Raw genomic sequence first — 22,855 nt, forward strand, 5'->3', positions numbered from 1 at the left:
TTCTTTCCATCTTGTATATTTGTTACATAACTAAAAAAATGTCAATTGTAGGTACTCGTGGACTGTATGGTCCTTACCTTTGTGCCTTCAATATTTTTCAGGTTATAGCAGGCCCTTATTACTCCTAATTAGAATGTCGAAAATTAAATTTTGAGTAGATCTCACGCACCGAGATTTGCAATCCGTTATGTGTCATAATTATTACAGATCAACTAGTATTGGATTTTGAGAATGCTTGGCAGCGCTAAATTTAAAAAACCAGTACGATGTCAACGTCTTTGTTTGCGTCACGTTCATAACACAATGTGTATTTTAAGGAAGCATAAAGGGTTTTTTCCTTTTTCTGTTATAATGAACAAAGCAGAATGATGACGAGTAAGGGGAAATTATTCTCAAAGTAAGTTACAGAGAGAAAAACGTGTACTTAGAAAATAATAGACTAAAGGCATAGAGCAATAAAAATAATCCGTCCGCGTCCGTATATTATTATTGTCAAGTGATCATCAGACCTAAATGTTAAGAACCCCGAGTGTATTTTTTTCCAATTACTTACAGTTTATATATTACGTGTTTATGTATTAACATGTTTATTGTCAATGATTATATATGGATATGATTCGATATGGAAGGTGAACTATTAGAAAAAATCAATATTTTCCGCCAATATTTTCTGAAATAACTTATACTCATAAGTTATTTCAGAAAATATTGGCTGTTGAATTTCTTATTATTACGTTTTGCTCACCTTTTTGTCCTTAAACATCAAATTATTGCCTGTCCCGTCATGTTACCTTTCAGAAACTTTTATGTATGATACATTTAACTATCTACTAGCAAACGAGTATCAAATATATTGCTACAAATTGATTTTATTTTACAGAAGAGGCTGTTTCAACATACCAACAATGATCTTTTTTGAACAATGGATGAAATCTGGGTGAAGTAACTCAACATTCTGTGAGTAGTAAAATTCATCCATTTCTGAAATTTTGGCACAGATACCCGAAATATGGAAAAGTTGTTCAAGAATCAGTTAATTGTTTATGCACAAATATTCAGAGTGGTTACAGACCGGTGATATGCGACATAAATGGTTCAAACTGACGGTGTACCAAACACTGCTCTCGACATTCGATGAAAATCTATATCCTGTAGTAAGTCCAAAGGATAGACGACTTGACATAGTCAAGAAGTAACGCGGAGTTAGTATGTGTTGCGGAGGTATCTACTCGATTATCTAGCAACAGAAATGTAGCACGACGACTAAAGATGTCGTCAATAGACCCGCGACATGTACAAGTTGAAAAAAATCCCCAATTTCGAGAGAAACCAATACTTCTGGGTATTTGACAAAAGACGATGCTTTGACATACTACATATATATATAGGTGGCAAATCAAGTAGTTATTATTCATAAGCGGACACAGAAGTTGATCAAAAGAGCAGGACATTCTGCGTGCTATCTTTCTTAAGGACAATTGTTAAGAATGAAAAGTGCGCTGCAATCAAGTCTTAGCAGTTTTAGATAAAAGTGCTGAACGATTGGTTACAGCGGTACAAGAAGTCATCAACAGTCAGTTTCCTTGTACTTCATTAATTCTCTTAGGCAAGTGGGGTTGCGGTGGTAGTTCAGGTCATGGTAGTTCTGAGTAAAAATTTTCCAACTGTTATGACAATGATGAATTTTTGTTTATATTTACATTCATACTTTTTTAATTACGGGATGCCGCAAGCAATGTTGTTTGGCAGGGTCCTCGAAAATCATCGGCATCGATACTTCTTCTGAAGGTAAACTTCAGTGTATGCGATTGATGCTGGAAAATTTGAAATGTTATCGCTTTAAGCCAGATATGAATTTCTGTTCGTGATATTACATTCCCTACCTACCGTGCATAAAATTCTTCTGTACAGTGCCAGTGTTAGATCGGAATTTATGTTTATCGGGAAATTTTCTGAGGAAGCACAGGATTCTCTGAAATAGGTTTTCAGCAGATATCATAAACACTATACTGGGGAAGATTATAGAATTCGTATATCAATGAATAGAGATTAACTTAATCTGTTGTGATATCGTCTGACGTTAATTAATAGTTTAACACAAACTCCTCAAGAAAGTAATGTGCAGTGTTGCACTTTCTTTAATATTTAATGACTAAAATAAGAATTTGTTAATAATAAATAAAATAAATAATAATCTGTTGTTAATTTCTACATTCGTCTAGGAAAAATATATTTAATTGTTTGTAAAAATATTTTTACAGCAGTTGCTTTAAAATGTATATTTTTTTACAACTACCTACATTTCAAATGTAAATTATGCTAAATAGATTATTTGATTATGTATACAAGCGTATTGATGGCATATGTCTAAAAAATAAAAACAATAAATATTTTATCCAGCTAGTTTGTTCTAACGAACAACAGTGGGGTCGGTCCGTAACACAGAATCTAATGTCGTTCTCGAGTAGGTAGGTTACGTATGATATAGCGCGTCGATTTCCTTGAATGTTCTGACTCGTTTATCTTTCTGCGGTAACTCTTGGAACTTGTATTCGCTATACTAAGTTTGATTTTATAAGTTACTGACATTTCTAGTGATTTCCAATTTTGTTCGCCAAACTGAATTCTTAGTGCTAATCATTGACTTACAAATAAATGGACGACGGGTCTAATACAAAAACCACGAAAAAAATGTCCCAAGTCAACCTATTCCAAATTTAAATTGTTATGTCATCGCAGTATCGCGCTGTCCGTAGAACAAATGAAGACTAAAGCGGAGTGTCGCGCTCTGTATACGATTTTAGCGCCTTACAAGTGCGGACACTTTTTAGCGCGGACCCGACGTCCATATAATTGTAAGTCAATGGTGCTAATAGTCTGTTTTGTTCCGTTTCTTCGTATCTGTCACGTTCTATTATTACTTTTAGATTTGTAGTTGTGACATTAACGAGTCACCGTGCTATATATGTTTACTGTAATTATATATCGTGCTTACAGTTACAGAGAGACCATTAGCATTATTGAAAGCAGAGCTGTGTAAATCAGACTCGGAAAATTTATTAATATAAGGGTGCTGGTGAAATTACAGGCACACGGGACTTGTCAATTTATGTATCAGGGTGACGGGCGCAGTGGCAGTGCGATTTAAAGCTCTGAGTGGCACTGCAACTGTTATGGACAGGCGTGTAGCTTACCATCAGGCGCACGACTTGTTCGAACCATCACTTGATATTATATAAAAAAAGTGTTACGTGCAATTAGATTCGCAGTCCTTACTCAGGTCAGGCGTATGTACCTATGTATAGTATAATTACAGCTTTTGTAATGTTTTCGTTTTTGAATATTTATTTGGAGCACTCGTTACTTATACTATCTTCTATTTTTATTAAACTTAGGACTTTATCGCGAACTATTTCCCTTTAGGTCAACATATTTGAACGCAATAGGAACTAATAAAGTCAAAAAATAATTGTGCAGTTGTCATTTAATCGCCGAAAGTACTGCAATAATCCCCAAAACTCGAAAAAGCTTAATTGCAATGAAAACTGTATTACAGCCGTCTATTAATTTAATGAAATATTTTGCTGCTTAGCGTTGTTTGATCCAAAACCTACATTTTACAGTTGAACACTCTACATGCGAGATTATTTGCGATCATTGTTGAGAATTCTGGTGTGACATAAACATGGGCCAGTCAAACGCCCTATGCATTGTTTGGACACCAAAAAATAAAATGTATAATAACATTTTTAGTTCTTCTATTTTAAAACAAGATGCTTTAACCAAACGAGGGCCACTGTTGGTACAATGCCTTTATGAGCAAGTTTTTATCGACTCTAGCATAATTATTTACGAATATGTAACTGATGAGCAAAACATCAATCTGCCGTCCACTAACTAAAAAGCGGCTAAGTGGCATACGGTCAAATATCCGTTTTAAATAGAAAAAGAAAGAGCACGAAACTATCTTTTAAAAACAGTTAAAATTAGTTAACGTGTTCGATTTATCGGAACTTACACTAACGATGCGTGGCTGAAATATTAAATAAACAATTTCAATATTTTACAACTGGGTCCTGATTTTTTATGACATCTCAAAAAAATATTTTGTCACTTGCAGAAATATTTTGCAACATGTAATGTGACTTTGAAACAACACTGATAGAAGGTGCCTTAAACGAAATCTGGAAAATAACGCACACAAATAACGCGCACACTCAACATAGCCCCGCACTAGGGGAAACCCTGTGTCGCGGGTGCCATGGACACACACATAGACAACCACAAATTACACCCAAACTCACGAGAGAAATAAATGTAGGCCATACAAATATTTCTCCCGGTCCGGGAATCGAACCTGGGACCTCTGCGTGGCAGTCCGGCATGGTAACCGTTCGGCCACGGAGGCAGTTTGGAGTGTATCTGGAAAATAAGTAAAATAATGGCTACATTGCCTAGAGACACGGCCTTGTATTGTCAGAACTATACTTCAATGCTAGAAAATTCACATACTAAATTCCGCGCTACCAGAATTAAATTTCATAAGCTACTACTACTAGTTCATTATAGGTATAATAAGACTAGTATGGTAACTGCATACAAACACCCGCGCGCCGTGTACGGACGAACACATTCGCATGATCTCGCGGTGTACCTGCGTTCCATGGCCACGGGTCGTCTCACGCGCTATTATTTATAGATTTATTTAGTTTTTTGTTAATTTTTATTACTTCATACTTTAGAGTCGAAAAATCCAGTACAAAGCTCTTTAACAAAAACACAAATAACTTGACCCGTAGCTCAGTTGCTAGAGAGCAATACTATGGTGCATTATGGTCGTGGGTTCAAGTCCCAACGGGTCGAAAAAGTCTCCTATGTGTTCGATCTTTGTATAATAATCATAGTTGATAGTGTTTAAAAAATGATATCATATATCTAGTAGATGTGCTGCACAGAAGATTATTGCTGTGTTTGTGGTTTGTGATCTTTCAAATTATGATTACAACCTGTAGGTACAACTAAAGTAGTAATGTAATAACAACTTCGAGTGAAATGCAGGCATTTACGCGCTGTACAGGTTGTTCTACTTGTTCTTATTATATTATTGCATAGGCAAGTGATCGCCGTGTGCCGTGTGCACTTTATACGCCTATGACTTTTAGGCACATTATTGTGTGTATGTAGGTTGTTAGGCTTGTTAATAAGCGAGTGAAACAATCATAGTTAATCAGGCAAGTACTTAGTGTGGAATAATGTATTGAAAGAAAAACCACGCTTTGGCGACCTGCTGTCAACGACAGCGACAGACGAGATTTTAAATTATTCGCTGTCAACGAGCCTTTGCTCCAGTCAGTTGCCATTTCCAACTAGGCTCACCGAAAGAAAACGTTAATTTAGCAAAAAAAAAGTTCCTTAAGCGTTGTAGTCTCTGCTGAGGACAGTTTAAGTAAAACCCGTTTTTTTCAGATGACATATTTATTTTTTTCCTAAAAAAAGACTAATTTTGAAGACAATGGCCAAAACGGTACGGTGCAGGTCGCCAACATAATCTTTTAAATATCAATAACATTACTACTCGTGATAAGGCACTTTTATAAAATTTATCAGAACGCGTTGTGGCTTTTATCAAAAAGACTGAAATCTGAAAGTCCGAAATTTGCGTGATATTTCATTGATATTTCACCACTACGATTTGTGGTTATTAAGAAAAGTCATAACACAAACGCATCGAGTATATAACCAGAAATAGAGACGAAATAAGGGCCATCCATCCCTGGTAACTCATCAGGTAAATGGGCTATCACTTTTAAATATCAATTCTCGTTTGCGCTGAAATCACAAATTAGAAAACTGAAACGGTACAGCGCCAACAACTGACCTGTGTGTACGTCTCCGTATATTCCTAAAATTTCTGTATTTATTGTAATAAAGATACAACAATGGGAATCACATTTCATTGAAATTAAATATTAAGTCGACACCCATCAATTGTTTCGAATTCGGGCTGATCAATCTTACACAGTAATGATTCGGTAGAATAGTTTTCAAACAAATTAAATGACATTTCGTCTATATTTCTGGTTATATATTCGATGCACTACGGTACATAGTTCTTGTAATTAAACTACGACATTCGTGATAGTTTTGTCACCAACTATTTATTTTACTAACCTGTCCGTGGTTGCGTAAGCTAACGTCGACATGTGTTGTGTTTTCTTAACAACTTTAGCGTAGTACTTTATAGTAGTAAAATATCGTGAGAGCCACGACACGAATTTCGTATTGTGATTCTTAGAGTTAGTCACATAGCGTGCTTGTTATTTTAGAAGTGGTTAGCACGGATAACGGTGCTAGGGATGTTTTAAAGACACCAAAACACATTGTGGACGTTTTGTACGCTCTTCGCTTTAGTTCGATTCAAGTTTTCGTTGTTTGAGCTTAACATTTGTTATATAAATAACAAGCATATATTATAACCAAAGCATAAGCCAAATAACACGACCGTACGGTCTTGGAACTAATTAGGGATATACTTGGCAAGATGAGTTAATGTCTGCTCAAGTCCTTATAAATGTCAAACAATATTGATTTCTCGATTCGTATTATTTACATACATGCTAATGAATTGCTATTAATTGGAAATAGAAAAAATAGTCAAATGAAATATATATATATAAAAAAATAAGGAACATAATTATTATAGATATATTGTAGATATTTAAGTAGACAATAAGGGTGCGTATATACGCTAAGAAAAGTCGCCGGGTCTATGCAAGAATTCGTGTCGTTTCTACACCCGAACTGTGTACACAGCCTCGGCGCCGGACAAGAAAAAAATCTTGTCTATCCTATCGCGACGCGCTCTGCCTTATTGCATAGGGCGCATTGTCAGTAAACGAACGTTTATGCGCGTGGACTGATTTTGCAAAGTACCACTGTTGCACGATTTATTTATAAAATATAAAACAAAATAAAATGCATGATTTATTTATAAGTTTAGTAGAGGAACGACCCGTATTGTGGGACAAAATCTTAGAGATTTATAAAGATAAACGACGTACTTTTGAGGCATGGAGAGAAATTGTTTGTTTGTCGGTTTTCTATCGAATACATTTCGGGGAGTGTGCGCAGGAACTTTTCAATTTGGTTCCGCCCTCACCGTTCCTCCTTCGGTCGACTAGAAGGTCCGGAGCACTCCATTCTTATGTCGTTGATATTCCACCTATTCGCACTAAGCGCTTTGCTTCCTCCTTTCTGATGCGTACGGCAAAGGAATGGAATGCTCTACCGGCATCTGTATTTCCCGAAAAGTACAATTTGGGGCTATTCAAGGCTAGAGTGAATAGGCATTTTTTAGGCAAACGCGTCCCATCGTCGGTCACATCGTCGCTTAACATCAGGTGAGATTGTGGCCAAGCGTGTGTCTATTATATATATATATATATATATATAAAAAAATAATTTATTATTCTATACATATTTCTATACAATTTGCAATCACCATTTTCTTTTATTAGTAGTCAACATATTTCTTCACACAGTCTGTAGTAAAACGACGGCTACCTGGAAGTGCACTGACACGTTTACCCTACACACGTCTGCCCGACACGAAATATATTCTTGTCTGCAACAGACACGAAATATTTTCGTGGCTAGATCTGACAAAATTCTTGTATGTACAAGGTCATTATTGTCTTTTCTGTTGCAGACACGACAAATTTCTTAGCGTGTACACGCGCCGTAAGGGTTAAAATAAACGAAATTAAACAACATAAAAATAATTAAGTTTAAGTTACAATTTTAACTATCCTTGCTTTGTCTTAGTGAAATTCAATATCTGATTTCCACGTTCCACCTTTTTTTTTAATAACAGCTTGATATCGCCGCGGCATAGACGATATCTTTTTGTGGCACGTTTCATTAGGATTGTTTGCTCATGCTGCACAAAAGGCTTCATAAAGTTCATCTAACGATGTGGAACGATAACTTGTAGGTAACCTTTAAACTTGATTTCGTGCCAAAGGTGCTTGATTTTAGATAATAAATTTTGCTCGGGCTATATTGGGCCTGTAGGCTGGTCAATCTTTGTTTTTATTATACCAAGTCACTGGACGAACAAGTCGTGCGCCTGGTGGAAAGCGACACGCCTGTCCATAACTGTTACATAGCCATACAGAGCTTTAAATCGCAAAGATCGGAGGGGCACTTCCACTGAGCCCGTCATCCGGAGACATATCAGCTGTGAACTGGCAACCGGTACCTACTGTCTCAATTTTAACAACTTTACACGATGAAGAAAAAAATTGTTTGCGTCATTTATATAGCAATCTGGTTTATTAAATAAATATACGTAATTTATGTGTAATAAAAATATTTAAAAACTATGTATTTTTATTTAATAAATCAGATGCTACATAAATGTCGCAAACAATTTTTTTCTTCATTCTGTAAAGTTGTCAAAATTGAGATAGTACCGAGTGCCAGTTCACAGTCGATATTACCCTTCAAAACTCAATGCTCACATTACAGCGTGGCCGCAGAAATAGGTAGGAGGCGGCAGTAGTTCCTTGGACGAGCTCTTTCACAAGGAGCTCTACTGCTACAAAAATCGAGCGCCGATACCGATTGACTAGTGAATGTCGTGACTGGTCGTGCGGTATGGGACGTCTATTTAAGCGGCGTTATTTTAATATTGGTCCCAACTGCCTTGAACTTTCCTTATAAGCCCAGCTCAAAGACAACAAATTAATCCCAAATTTAGATGTTTCACGATATGTTTGTTTTGAGAACCTTGAATTAATGTCTTGAGCAGGATGCTGTATGAAGTTTGCCATATGAAGAAACCATACTTTTTAATGACTACTTACTAGCTACTTTCTGAGATATGTTTACGAATAACCCCGTTTCTTCCAAATATCGTCGAACACATTTCGCTGATTCGCCAGCAGTTACGACTGTGCCAAATATTTCGTTTTGATGGAAACAGAACCTTTAAAAATCTATTCCTATAGGAGGAGTTGTTTTTGTCGGTTTTTTTTCCTAGGCACACTTCAAGTGTTACGCCTTACTTATTTCTGCCGCCAAGCCGTAATGTGAGCATTACTGCGTTCCGGTTTTGAAGGTTAAAGACGCTGGAGAATTAACAGGCACGTGGGACTTGTCAGCTTATGTCTCAAAGTGACGGGCGCATTGGCAGTGTCCCTTAGATCTTTGTGATTTAAAGCTCGGAGTGGCATTGCAACTGTTATAGACAGGCGTGTCGCTTACCATCAGGCGCATCAATCTTATTCGTTCCGTCTCTAGGTATCATATAAAAAAAAACTTTAAACATTTCCCACTATTAACTAGGCACCCCACCACCAGCCTCACGTCTTGGTATCATTAAAAAAAATGTGCACTATATTTTTGAACATAAGTGATTTGCTGTCTTGCGGTATAAACATCCACGATGTATATTTTAACAATAATGTTCCGCAATGTAATATAGCGGTTTTTTTAGCCTATCGTTCTCAAAAAGTAACTAGTTTTTTGTATTTTAATAATAGAACACGAAGATTTATGTGTCCCCTAATTTTGAGCAGCGATGATTGTTCCTGGAAACTGTATTATTTTGTGAGGATGATTTAAAAAGTTTCAAATTGACAAGGCTTAAAATTATGACCAATAAAATTATGTATGTTGACATAAAAAAAGGAAATTAATAAATGAATAATTGTAAAAGGAAAATTAAACCACAGATGGGGTGTGACCATCGCGTATCCCTAGTTAGTTGACCTTGACAATATATATAGGTAAATTCAATTTCGTTTTATACATTGTAGATACATTGTAGGATTGCTATTTATTTAATTACAATGACATTTTCATTAATTTATTAGGATGTTTCGAATATGATTATCGTTAACGACTACGCATGACTAATAGTAACAAGTTCTGAACAGAATCGGTCTGCTTGTTATAGGTTAGAAGTCAAAGACGGTCTAGACTTTGTAGTTGGTTTCTAAACGTGGAAGTCTTTCTCAACAGAAATAAATTTCCCACGTCACTACTTATATTATTTTCAATCCCCATTACGACGTCAGCTTTTCCGAAGTCCTACCCTAATCTAGTTACAAACTCAATGGCAGACCACTTTTAACGAGTACAACAAAGTGCAAAATAGTTGGTTAATGGAGAGTTATTTTAATCACGGAAGTCCTTGTAAAACTTTTTTGAGAGCAAATAATAAGGTCTCAAGTAAATTGTTCCTTTACTTGGAAATACAAATAGTAATGTTCTGCTATTTTTTAGTTATCAGTGTTTGTTGCAATGTTTGTGTGCAATTTGATTTGATTTTCTTTTGTCGTTCTATGTATAATTTGTCCAAAAGAATAACTTCAGCATACAATTATATACAATTAGACAATTATGTCAAATAACGATAAAGCTTTAGTAAAATAGGTATGTTGTTTCTAATAAATTTGAGGTCATACGTTTGTTGTATGCCAGAATTACTAAATATGTATTTAGAATAGACACGCTTTGTGATAAAATCGACGGCCCCGCCGAATAAACATGTAAAGGAAAAACTGGTACTTTACGGGAGCGATTAAAAGCTAAAAACATAATACTCATTGGTTATTGGATATGAATACAAATATTATATTCAATATTAAAATATGAAAAACGAAAATATTGATAGTTTATTAGTAATTAGTAAAAACTCTTTTCCATTTTTATTCTAGTAAAAATACATTTGGCGGATGTTCGCTTGTAACTTGTTTACACTATTATTCTTGGGAAAAGTTATATTTACATTAAAATGTAAGAACTTTAAAAATGCATGCAGCTTTTTTTATTATGATTTTACAAATGCGTTTATTGAAAATTGCTGAATATTTCAAAATAAATAGTTTAAATTTACTTAGAACTAACGAGGTATCAATCAACTAAGCTTGAGTAGCTATTCACTGAAGCAGCAATAAAATAAAAAAATAATGTCGTATATGAGTGATTTATTTATTCGAGATGATGAGCGTTGTAAACATAAATTTTACTAAAAACGAGAATCAATTATGAATTCTCTTAATTACATGTAAAATACTACTAAACAAATAAAGATTTCTTAATAACAAAAAATAGAATAATCGCTAAGAGTATGCTAGATGTTAAAGGAGTATCTGTACTTTTTGATGTTGAAATTTTTCCTAAGTATTTCGTAACAAAATTATTCGTTCGCATTCCTATAGAGGTCAATCTGTAAGTATTCAATGAAACTTATAAATTAAAACAGGGAATTAATAGTTCTTCGAGTATGCCGACAGAACGGCTGCAATTACTGGATTGCATGAACATCTAGTGTGTAGGTTTGCTGTAATTTTGCAAGCAATAACATCTGACCAACAAACTTATGTCACTAAATGTAAACATTATGCATACGAAAAAATCGAAGAAGTACGTGGAGTTATACGATTGGTCGTCGTCGTCGACCGTCCGCCCTTAAGTTACTGTTAAACGGAGCTGATATAATTGCCAACAATGCAATAGTGCCGATTAGGAGTCTCTTAGAAAAAGCGTCAGAGACAAAGGCAACAAAAATTTTAGAGGTTTTGGGAACAGGTACAATTCGCGGAAAAAGAGCACGCAAGCTTCTAACGATATATTTTCAATATGCTTGTATTTTCGTCCGTCCCTCTCTTTAGTTCAAGAAGTTAGTTTTGAACTAAAGAGAGGGTCATGTAATAGCTGTAATAGCGAAGAAAATGTAGACATTCTTCCCTGAAACTCTAGATTTAATAATTTTTCCGAAAAACCAATTAGAGTTTTTAGATATGTCTTATCTACATCTTGATTCCGAATTGGAATCAGAAGAAAGAGATGCAGAAAATTAACTTAAATATGTCATGATGTAATGAGGTACTCAAAGTAAATTTTTATAGTATTTAATGATGATAGTTTAAGCGTAAGCTTATTTATTTTAATTCCCAATTTTGAGTTTCTATGAATACCTGCAAGTTGGTTTCTATAGGAATGTGAGCTTAATAATTTCTTAATAAAATACTTAGGAAACATTTCAACATCAGAATTACAGATACTCCTTTAACATCTCGCGTATATAAATTTATTGTTACTTTATTACGTACAATTACAATATAATATAATACAATACCTTTGTTTCATTTAAATTTCCTATAAAAATTAGAGCCGTGATTTTTTAATTTTTTTATGTAAACTATACGCTAAGAATTATGATTAGCATTAAAACTTGTCGTTACCGAAATAAAGAAAAATAAAAAAAATAGACCTTTTAGATTAGATTGGATTGGATTTACCGGTATTCGAAATACGTCGAAAATTCATAAATAATTAGTATTATAATTATCTGCGAGGATATTACAGTTTTCCTTGTGGTTTCAGAGATAAATTTATTTTTCATACCAGCATCGTACAAATTTTTTGGAAAAAAAAAATATTAGTTTTCATATCTGACTATATCGGGTACTATATTTGAGTATAGTAATAGACAACCGAAGCTATTGCTAGCATAGCAATAGCTACGTATCATTAATGGTGCAATTGAGTTTTTGCACCATCAGTGACACTTTTTCAGAAATCAAAATACTTTTGAAATTACGAGTAAATGCGTCTAATTTTATTGACTACTTTAAAATGGTAAACAAATACCTAATAAAATTTTTGGGTATTCATTTTCTAGTTTGGTAAAGATAGTTCTTTGCAAAAATGAGAATTCAAAAATATTCGGAACAAAATCGTACAAAAAGTTACCTACCGTAGTCGAATTCCAACATTCGACGAAACACTTTAAGTTAATTGTTTTAAATTGCCACGAACATTACAACGAATGTTCCAAAGTTTGTTTGCTAAAAACATGCAAGATAGTGTGCCAAATAATACTTGCAATATTAGTGCGAGATTGTTGATTTTATTTTCCGTACAATGTATTCATTGAAGTACCGAATAATTATAAAATTTGGAAAATAAATCTGAAAAAAATATATAACGTGTATTTTGAGCGGGAAAATCCCAAAAAGCAAAAAAGAAACCGTAAAAGCTTTTGTTACACGTTTATTCGGTGGGGCCGTCGAAATGCTATGAATCAATTGTTTAAGGACGTTAAATAAATTTTTTCTCACGGACATATTTTATTGCGCAGTTAGTAGTTTTGATGAGTTGGTCATATTTTGTTGTAAAAAATTTTGTGTTTTATATTTTGTTACAAGTAGTTAAATATTATAATTGCCTACGAGGCCGAACGGTTACTATGCTGGTTTGTCACGCAGAGGTCCCGGGTTCGATTCCGGGGCCGGGAGAAATATTTGTATGGCCTATATTTATTTGTCTCGTGAGTTTGGATGTAATTTGTAATTGTCTATGTTTGTGTGTCCATGGCACCCGTAACACACGGTTTCCCTAGTGCGGGGCTATGAGTGTGTGCGTTATTATCAATTATAAAATTAAATTAATATTAGTATTAATTTTGCACATAATAAGGACGAAAATGTGATGAATAATAATTATTTTTGATAATTGCAAATTGCACGCGTAAGCCTACTCAGACTATTACGAAAAAAGTGATTGTAAATGGAAATAATTTCATTAATGAAAAAAACTTATCAGTTCAATTATCTCTTGTCAAATATTGGACGATGCGTAGTTATGTGTATACGGATGGGAAAAACGGTAATTTCCCATTATTGACAATAGGTACCAAAGTCAAAACCAATGTATTAAAAATTAGAACAGAAATATTTATTTTTTAATGTACAAAGCAAGTTATTCAAGTTATTCTCAAGCGATTTCAAGTTCTTATTTGCATAGGGATGCAATACAGAACTTGACACGCGAGTTTATTATTAAAAATAACTGCAGTGATTGGTAATAATTTTCACCAAATTACATATCGCTACATATACATATTATTTCATAATACTGACATATAGAAGGACATCAACGTCTCGCCATAAGAGCCAGTGCACATGGCGTATTTTCCACGCTCGGACGATACGCGTTTCACGAACGCGTGTAAAACTTTTCCTTTTTTTATAATACCAAGTGACGTAACGAGCAAGTCCTGTGTTGTTGGTAAGCCACACGCCTATCTATAACAGTTGCAGTGCCATTCAGAGCTTCTAATCGCAAATGATCTTACGGGCACTGCCACCGTACACGTCACCCTGTGATGTAAGTTGACAAGTCCCATGTGCCTGTAATTTCACCAGTACCCTTACCCTTCGAAATCGGAACGCGGTAATGCTTACATTACTGTTTGTCTGAAATATGTAAGGTAGCAGTACATCACTAGACGAACTCTTTCACAAGGAGCTCTATTGCTATGTAAACATGCACAAAAGTCCGATTGTACCGCGTTTTACGCGCCTTCGAATGGAGTTTTACACGCGTATTAATCGATTCAACAACAACGTCTTTGTTACCAAACCTGTCGTCTCTATCGCTGTATGCATACGGCATATTTTACGCGCGCAGATTACGCGCGTTTCATGAACGCTCGTTTACGAGAATTTGTGAACGCGAGTGAATGACGTTTGAAATGCGACAACACGCGTCATCTGCCCGTAAATAATACGTCGTGTGCATAGGCTCAAAGGGTTTCTTTTTACCAATTAGGTGCGGCGCTCTAAAAATAGAGACAATCATTTGTCAGGACCAATTACAGGATAACCTTCGTAAAAAATATACCAGGGTTGCATGTCTGCGAGTCGCTATTTTTTAAAGAGTTTTATTTAACAATTTCGTGGTAATAATGATTGATATCTATAAATGTTGCAAATTTACTAATACAATTGTTTTTGAGAAATATGACATCAGACTTGTGGGCAGGTTAATTGCTCATGGTCGTTAGAGACATGTAGAAAAAACACATTTAAACTTGAGCTTAAATATGCTTCTTAACGTTGTTTTTAATGTTCACACTTTAATTAACCTTTAATTTTTTTGTTCCTATAAAAGCAGCTTTAGATAAACCTGATAATCGCTAGTATTAAGTTAAATACCAGTAATGAAAGTGCATAAATGAGCTGTTTGGTTGGGTTAGTTATACATATGTTACCGCGATTAATTAGGGAGCTGAAAATGGTTAGTAACAGTAAGGCATTGAATATTTTGTTGTTAGCCCGTATAAACATTCGCCCCATGGAGACGACGACGACGCGTTCCGTCTGTGTCGTTAGTCGGGGAGGAGCTCATTGTGTAGTAGTACATTCTTCAGGTAAGAGGTGTCTCGGCAGCCGAGCTGTTTCACGATAAGTGCTTACCACAATTTGTGGTCTTATTTCGTTTTAATAATCTCTATAAGCAATTACTTACCAGGAAGCGGTTATTGGATCTCCGTCAGCGCAAACACGGCATATATACAAGACGCAGGCCAATAGTTTGAAAAATAAATTTGCTATTCTAATGCGTAAACCTGAAACAAAAAAAAGCAATGCTTAACTTCCTAGACTTTTCCAACCGTTTTCTGGAATCTTATCGAAATCAATGTAGCCTGCATGAAATTAAGAGGTCTTATTATAATTGTCACCATGTAAACTATAATGTAAAATTATTGGTTACGTTATAGAAGTCAGGATACCACACAGATTTTTCTGTGAATATAATAGAACCAGTTTAATCTTCTAATAAAAAGACTGCATTCCAGAGCAGCTTTTATCAATACTCAATACTTTATCGCTTTAGTTGCATAGCGATAAAATTTAGTAGGTATATTTCTGTTTCACAATTTTCCTACTCTTTTTGTGTTTTAGTTTTTAATATAATATCTAGTGACTGGTTTACTAGTCATAACGCTATTTACCTATATTCTACGCCTTTTCAAGGCCCTGTATATTGCTTAAATTGAACTTCTAGTTATTGATAAAAATAGTAATTAACGATGTATTTCTCGGTACCTATGAAATCCTAATAGGGTGCAGTGGAGGACCAGCACATGAAAACATGAAGATGGTTGGTTTCTCGGATTGAGAAGGGTAAGAAGACGGTTCGGACGTCTGTTCACATCAATTTTTTGTTAGTAATCCGTTCTGATTTATTTTAGCATAATATTACGTTGAAATGTCTAGGATATCCACAAAGCGTAGAAGAGAGGAGATGCGTCAAAGTAAGTCCCTATTATTACAAAGCAGGAGACGTCAAAATAACGTATTCCGATCGGCTGTTCAAACGGTAGTTAGTGGACGAACGGATTCAATAAAGTTCTACACATCTAGGTATCAGAATTCACACGACTGTTTGTGACGTGATTGGGAAACTCATTACGTCCTGGAATATGTTGTCAACAACGGTGACATTCGCAAATAGTAGTGACATGAGAGCTAGTATTCCTCCGTGTCTTAATTAACGACCAATTACATCGTAAGCAGAGAAAAAAGAAATGAAAAAGTAAAATATAATAAATAATGTAAAGGAAAAAAAAAAGATAATAAGGATAACTAAAACAATATGCAAATTAAACAAACAAAATAATAAGTATGCGTGGGTGTGTGCGTTTATTATGTGTTACGAGTTTTTTGTAATGCAATCTATATGATTTTATTGCTATTGCAATTACTATTTGTAAGACTGTATATAAGGAATTAATCCTTGTAATTGATCCTCATCATAAAAATACAGATGTCTGTGTCGCATTTGATTGTTCGATTCTCAGATGAGGCGAGCAATACTGATCGTCACTAGTATCTTATCGGTGTACCGTCGAACATAACTTTTGAGCGTAAACTCGGTAGAGTCCAGCTACACTATTATCCGAGATCCCATCAGAAACAGAATGGATAGGTGAAAATCGTGAGGACGTTCACACCGAAAACTAGCAAACAAAGTTATGAATCATTGAGAGTGTTAGGTACTACACACATACATACATCTATAAATCCAGAAATATTGAACATTTCGTTGATATTTAGAGTTTTTTTTTAATCCAAACTGTTTATTGAAAGAATACTGATGTTGTAATCTATAAAAATATATGTATATTGTTTTATAATAAACTATTAAAGTGACGAAAACAAGAAAAACTATTCGAAACGAAACAGTATGTATACCTACTTAACTAAAATGGTAAAAAATAAAATAAATTAAAAGTAAGAAAATAAAAGAAAACGAGAATGGCATGAAATTCGTGTTTTTATTTTTTTTAGTTTTAATAAACGCATTGACCATCTAATGATTAATAAATAATACTTAGGGGTTTCGTTTAGTTTCATTGTTGGTTCGCTCAATTTCCGTGTCATGGATCCGGGAATCACCTCAAGCGGTAATTTAGCTGCAATACGCTTCGATAAGTCGTGACATATCTATGGTCGTGACGGGCTGTCCGCAACGTGTAGCGGCAAAACCTACTACGGTTAACTAGCTACACTGGACTAGTTTATGACTAGACTATTCGTGACGAGAATCCATGAAGAAGCACAAATATCTAGAATGTGTGTTGTTTGACTTCAGCTCACATTCAGACTTTACTCCGTGGGACAATATTTTTAGTAACGTACAGGAAAATACGCGCGTGAAAAAGGTGAACGTTAGTGTACATTATATTACTGGACATTCTTTAAACGTACTTTTTAGTGGCCCTAATGCGATGATATGGGATGGAATAATTTTTATGGGCAAATTAAACTGGTAATTCTGGCAGGAGCCCGTAACCATTGCCAGTTACACCAAGCGAGTGATCCGACCTCGTGTCACCCCATTTTAACAGCGAGAGGGCAATGATTTCGTTTTAATAGAAGACAATGCTCGCGTACATAATGGCCCAATCTATTTAGGAGGAAATTTCGTATGCAAATACCGTTGTTTTGGATTGCCCAGCGATAAGTCCTGAGCTCTGTCCAAGTGAGCATTAGTGGGATCTATTGATATGTCTCAAGGTGTATTGCAGTGGTGTGCTGCCTCCTGGGGAAAACAGATTCATGGAAAACACAACCAACCACATCGAAATTGAACAAAATAGGCTCAGGGAATGTATTGGCAAATCTTGGTCACCATTCGATAGAAAAAGCAGTAATAGCGGATGTTAACTCTACTGTTCCCTATTATTACAGTTGATAATTGAACAAAACAAAATGCATCATTAACCATGTTTATACAATTAACGAAACCTCGCTACTTACTGATGTAGCCTTAACAACTTCATAAATACATATTATATTAATTGAGAAGGTGTGCCCTATTTCGTTTTAATGGTAGGTAATATCACGAAATTTTAAAAAGAATCAATTTGATGTAATTAATTAGTTAAACTATGTAATCATTATGACGTTTATAATATATCTGCACCGGTTATTCATACCTCAAATTCGAAAATCTTGACGTAACTCTCGAAAATGCACTATCATGCAGCTGAAATTTTTGTCTCATTTGCATTTTGTGTTGACATATTCCAGAATCTTATCATGTAATCTCGTGGAGTACTTTTCATCAAATCATGAGAAATCTATATCAGTGCTCATCAGCATTGGTCGGAATAGATATATATGTCTACATAGTGGCTAAAACCCCCTAATAGTAAATTTTGAATTCCGGATTTAAGAAAAAATAGTTTTGCAGTCGTAAGAATAGGAAAACTGCTCACCTCGGTAGATAAAAGTAAAGTTATTATAGAGACGCCATGTAAAAAAATGCGATAGATTACTATCCTTTCACAACTATTCACGCATAAGATACAGTAAAGCTATTTACGGAAATCCAGAAGTCGAAAAACGTGATTATTTAGTATTTAGTGGTTTTAACTGCTCTATGTCATTCTTTGTATCTATATGTAGATATTTATCTACTCATTTGGAACACCCTATTACGATCACTGCTCATCAGTCAAGAACACTATTGATTATCTGTCGTAGTTAAAAAAGATCTTTTTCAGAGCCCAAACAAATCGCGTTTTGCAAACACGAAGCGGTCTGCGAGATCAATTTCTTGTAATTTTCTTCTGTTTCGACTCATCCGAAGAAAGAGTCCGATGTGATTATACGACGAAAAGGGGATAAATACTTAATCTCGTTATTCAAAATAAGGCCTAGTGCTAAGTGTTTTCAGAATTTTATGTATTATTTCGTTTCGGAAATATAAAATCGATCGACCCATGGTCGATCTGATATCCACGGCTAAGAACAGCGAACGAAATGTACAATGTCGTGAGAACAAGCAGTCTTGCACATAGGTCTTAGTTCTACGGATGAGACAATTTGCTCGCCTACTGGAGGTTCATGGTTGGCTTCGATGCTCCCGCCCTTTGTTATTTCTTCTCTACTTATTAAAAGCCGATTAGTTAAAATAAGAAAACGCAATACTTTAACAACAGACAAATTTGCCATAGAACTAGCGTTGCAAAACTTAAACGCAACTCCTCCTGTCTTTTGTTTATAGTATTTATTAAAATTTCATTTGCTATAATTTGAAACTGGAACGTAACTGGTGTCCGCGACTTCTTCTGCGTAGGAATAAGTATTTCGAGTAGTCAAGTAAGTAGTATAGTAGACTTACTGTACTACATACTTGAGAAATGATTGGTTCCCCATACAAACTTTCATCCTCTATTTCACCCCCTTTAAGATTTATTTTTGTGACAAAGAGTAACCTATATCTTTCTCTCCTAAGTGCCATCTATCTCTATACCAAAATTCATAAAATTTGGTTAGCAGTTTAGGCGTGAAAACGTAACAGAAAAAGTTACTTTCACATTTATAATATTAGTTGGGATTCTAAATATTCTTTAGGCATTATATTTTTATATTTGCCTCATTGCTCAAAAGTTTAGCTAATGCGGTGTGTCACGTCGAAAAATATAAAGTTATTACTTTCAAAACGCTTTACTGTAAAATCGTGAGTTTGTAGATAAACGGTCACACTTTCGTTTATGAGGTTCTCAATTGGACTGTATTTTTGTATGTATGTTACGCGATAACTCTGTTGGAAAGAGGGTGGCTCAGTAGTGGTCCAATTTAAATTTCAAGAAAGTTTTCCATCATTATGGGTGGCAAACTAGGAGATGAATCCGATTTTGCGCAGTTTCCGGTAACCGATTTCAATAAAACTTGGCAAATAGATGTAATTCCACGCACTTTTGAAGTCGGTTTTTTTACTACTCTGTACTGATGTTATTAAATGATAAATCGTTCCGGAATGAAATGTCTGCAAACGCTGTCAACGTGTATACATATATGTTATACATATATAAACAATGGCGTCAAATTTATAATGTCTGCATTTTTGTGAGTATCACACAATCACGAATTAACGATGTTGTTATAAGACCGAAGAACCGTTCAAGTATGAAATTTTATTTCGACATAAGTACTGGGTGCCAATTCGGCTAATTGTCTTGGAACCATTGGTCATTGCAATGCCATTGAGTCTCCACTGAAATTATACTGCAATTATCATAATATTTGTTACTCAGCTACATCGAGAATGTGTAATCGTTAAAAGAAAAGACCAATGATAAAAAAAGAGGAGCAAATATTAATTTAGTATGCTTAAACATAATAATAGTGTCACCTTGAATTAATTTATAATTTATCCGTAGATGAACTAATGATCCCCTTTAATATTAGCAGTCCTGGGACCCTGGTCTTAAACTTCAAATCTAGAGCCAACAATGGCAGTCAGGATATTTATTTATTTAGGTTTCAGAAGCATTGCCGCTATGATACCGTGAAGTACATTTATAATGATTTGCGATCTGTGACACAAAACAACTGGAAAGACGCGTTCTGATCTCGTCATCAGAATTAGCAGTAGAACATGCTGCGTTTTGTTTGGTACAACCCAAAGCCAAGATCGGAGGCCAAGTCAAACTTTAGGTCGTAGAGCCAGCGTAGTAAGTAAAGCCAACCAACGCGTCATTATTGCATTGTACGACTATTTCCAAGGATTTAGTTAATTAATTATTACTTAGTTGACGTACTGAACGAACTAACTAAAAATAACTAGAAGAACACGGAATGGTCACAGGAGAATTCGGATAAGATTGTCAAGACAGTAGGCGATCAAAGCCAGAGCTTAAATGCAGACCAGTACTACATCCACTTAAAGATATTGCTACTAAATAGACTATAAAATATACTTACTCGACCGTTGATTTTTTATAAAATATAGTTGCAGTCTTTCTTTAAAAGTGTTTTCGTTAACGTAGTATTCAACCCGTACTCTGTAACAAAAGAAAACATAGAGTATATTTTAAACAATTAATGAATAATATGGATTTAACTGTTCTGTAGTCAAAATTAACTGGTGATGATTCAGTCTACTAATGATTATCGATATTAGAGATAACTACATACTCTACAAATTAGTCGTTCTTGCTTGTCTATAACCAACAGACTGTTCAAGATCGATTTTACAATGAGTGAAGGGTTGATGTGGGAATAAGAAAATAATAGACATAAATAAATTTCTCAAAATCTAATAATTTTCATCATACAAAAACCATGACCAAAAAACAATTCTTACCTATTGTTACCAAAATTGTGATGCGAATAATAATCATTACTATAATCTGCGGTAGAATTCGAGATCTTAATTCTTAATCTTAATTTGAAAATGTAAAAAAGATGTTGCCATTACATAAAATATACAACACCAATTATAACAATCATGCAAATGTGTAATAGATCTAAAAAAAGTTAATGATTTTATATTGTGCTTAAATTGTTAAGAACACCATATTTAATAACGTACGCTTATAAAAACTGATTTTAAGATTTTTATATCCTAATGGAAAAGTTTCGGAGATTTACAAACTTTGGCACCCCATTTTTTAAATTGATTTTGAAGCCGTATGAATGACGTAACAAAGCGTTTTATTATTACAAATTGGTAAGTATACAAAAAAAAATTAAATATTACGCGTCTTAACACATACTACATTATTAAAAAACTCTCATTATTAATTAATGATAAAAATTCGATATGGATGAATAATATACGTAAGTTGATATTGAATGGTTTAATAAAGTTGTTTAACCCACGATAATTTTTTCTTAATTTACTCGTAATAATATCAAAAGCAGAACACGTCAATCGAATCTAAATAAAGTTTGTGATCCATGAGATGTCACTTTGACTGTGACTGTTGTTTGTTTATATTTTTGATCGCGAATTCCATCTCAATATAATGGAGTTGCATAATGAGAAATTAAGTTGAAAGTTATATTGAGTTCTTAGGTTTTCGCGATTGTTACGCATGTGTTGTGACGCTCAGTGGAAAATAGCTAGTGAGGATGCTACCAATGTGGTTATTTCCCTCTTCCATGTCAAACATGAGTGGTGCAGTTTCCGCCGTATGGCAGCCGAGAACTGCAAAATCCTCAAATATCAGCGCAGTTTTGTTGTACCTTTTTCAGTTGAAATCATGGTTGCTTGTTGACCACTGACACTCACTAAGCCTGGTTACCTGAAATTGCCACTTAAGTTTATTTAGGTATCCAAATAGGATATAGAACATTGCCGGAGTCCTGCGCATTAGATTTTTCTTCTCCTGTATATTATTATGTGTACGCTGTATTTGGCAGTAATGCGTATGAATTGGGAGCGTCTGTGGCTGTGTTCGTGTGGTAATGACGGTCTATACGAATGGTAAATATTTGATAAAAGGGCTGTGGTACACATTTAAATATGCCATTACCGTAATTTCGCCTTACTTCATGCATCCCTTTTTTACTAAAGTAGTCATGAAAAGCAAAATTTTCTCTGAATCTTTGTATTCGGCTAAAAGGAAGTTTTCGCCATTTTGTTACAGTGTTACTGTTAGCTTGCAAGTATGTACTATTTTATAGTATTATATAGGATTACTATAATGTTAGAAGTGCTCTGTTTGGCTTCGACAGCATCTTTAAAAGTTTCTCAT

General features: G+C 34.6%; 1 protein-coding gene across 4 annotated transcripts in view; it reads right to left on the reverse strand.

Annotated features, from left to right (window-relative positions):
- The window catches only part of LOC113225640 (potassium channel subfamily T member 2), a 169,827-nt gene that overhangs the window by 32,090 nt on the left and 114,882 nt on the right, over positions 1–22,855 (reverse strand). For all 4 annotated transcript variants that reach the window (XM_026458017.1, XM_026458023.1, XM_026458011.1 and 1 more), the window contains exons 2-3: positions 21,078–21,157; positions 15,325–15,424 (exon numbers count right to left, since the gene is read on the reverse strand). In XM_026458017.1, coding sequence (XP_026313802.1) covers positions 15,325–15,424; positions 21,078–21,157 — 180 coding nt within the window. The remainder of the gene's footprint in view (positions 1–15,324; positions 15,425–21,077; positions 21,158–22,855) is intronic.

Source organism: Hyposmocoma kahamanoa, unplaced genomic scaffold, assembly GCF_003589595.1.
Source record: "Hyposmocoma kahamanoa isolate Upper Pololo Valley unplaced genomic scaffold, ASM358959v1 100021, whole genome shotgun sequence".
Lineage (NCBI taxonomy): Eukaryota > Metazoa > Arthropoda > Insecta > Lepidoptera > Cosmopterigidae > Hyposmocoma > Hyposmocoma kahamanoa.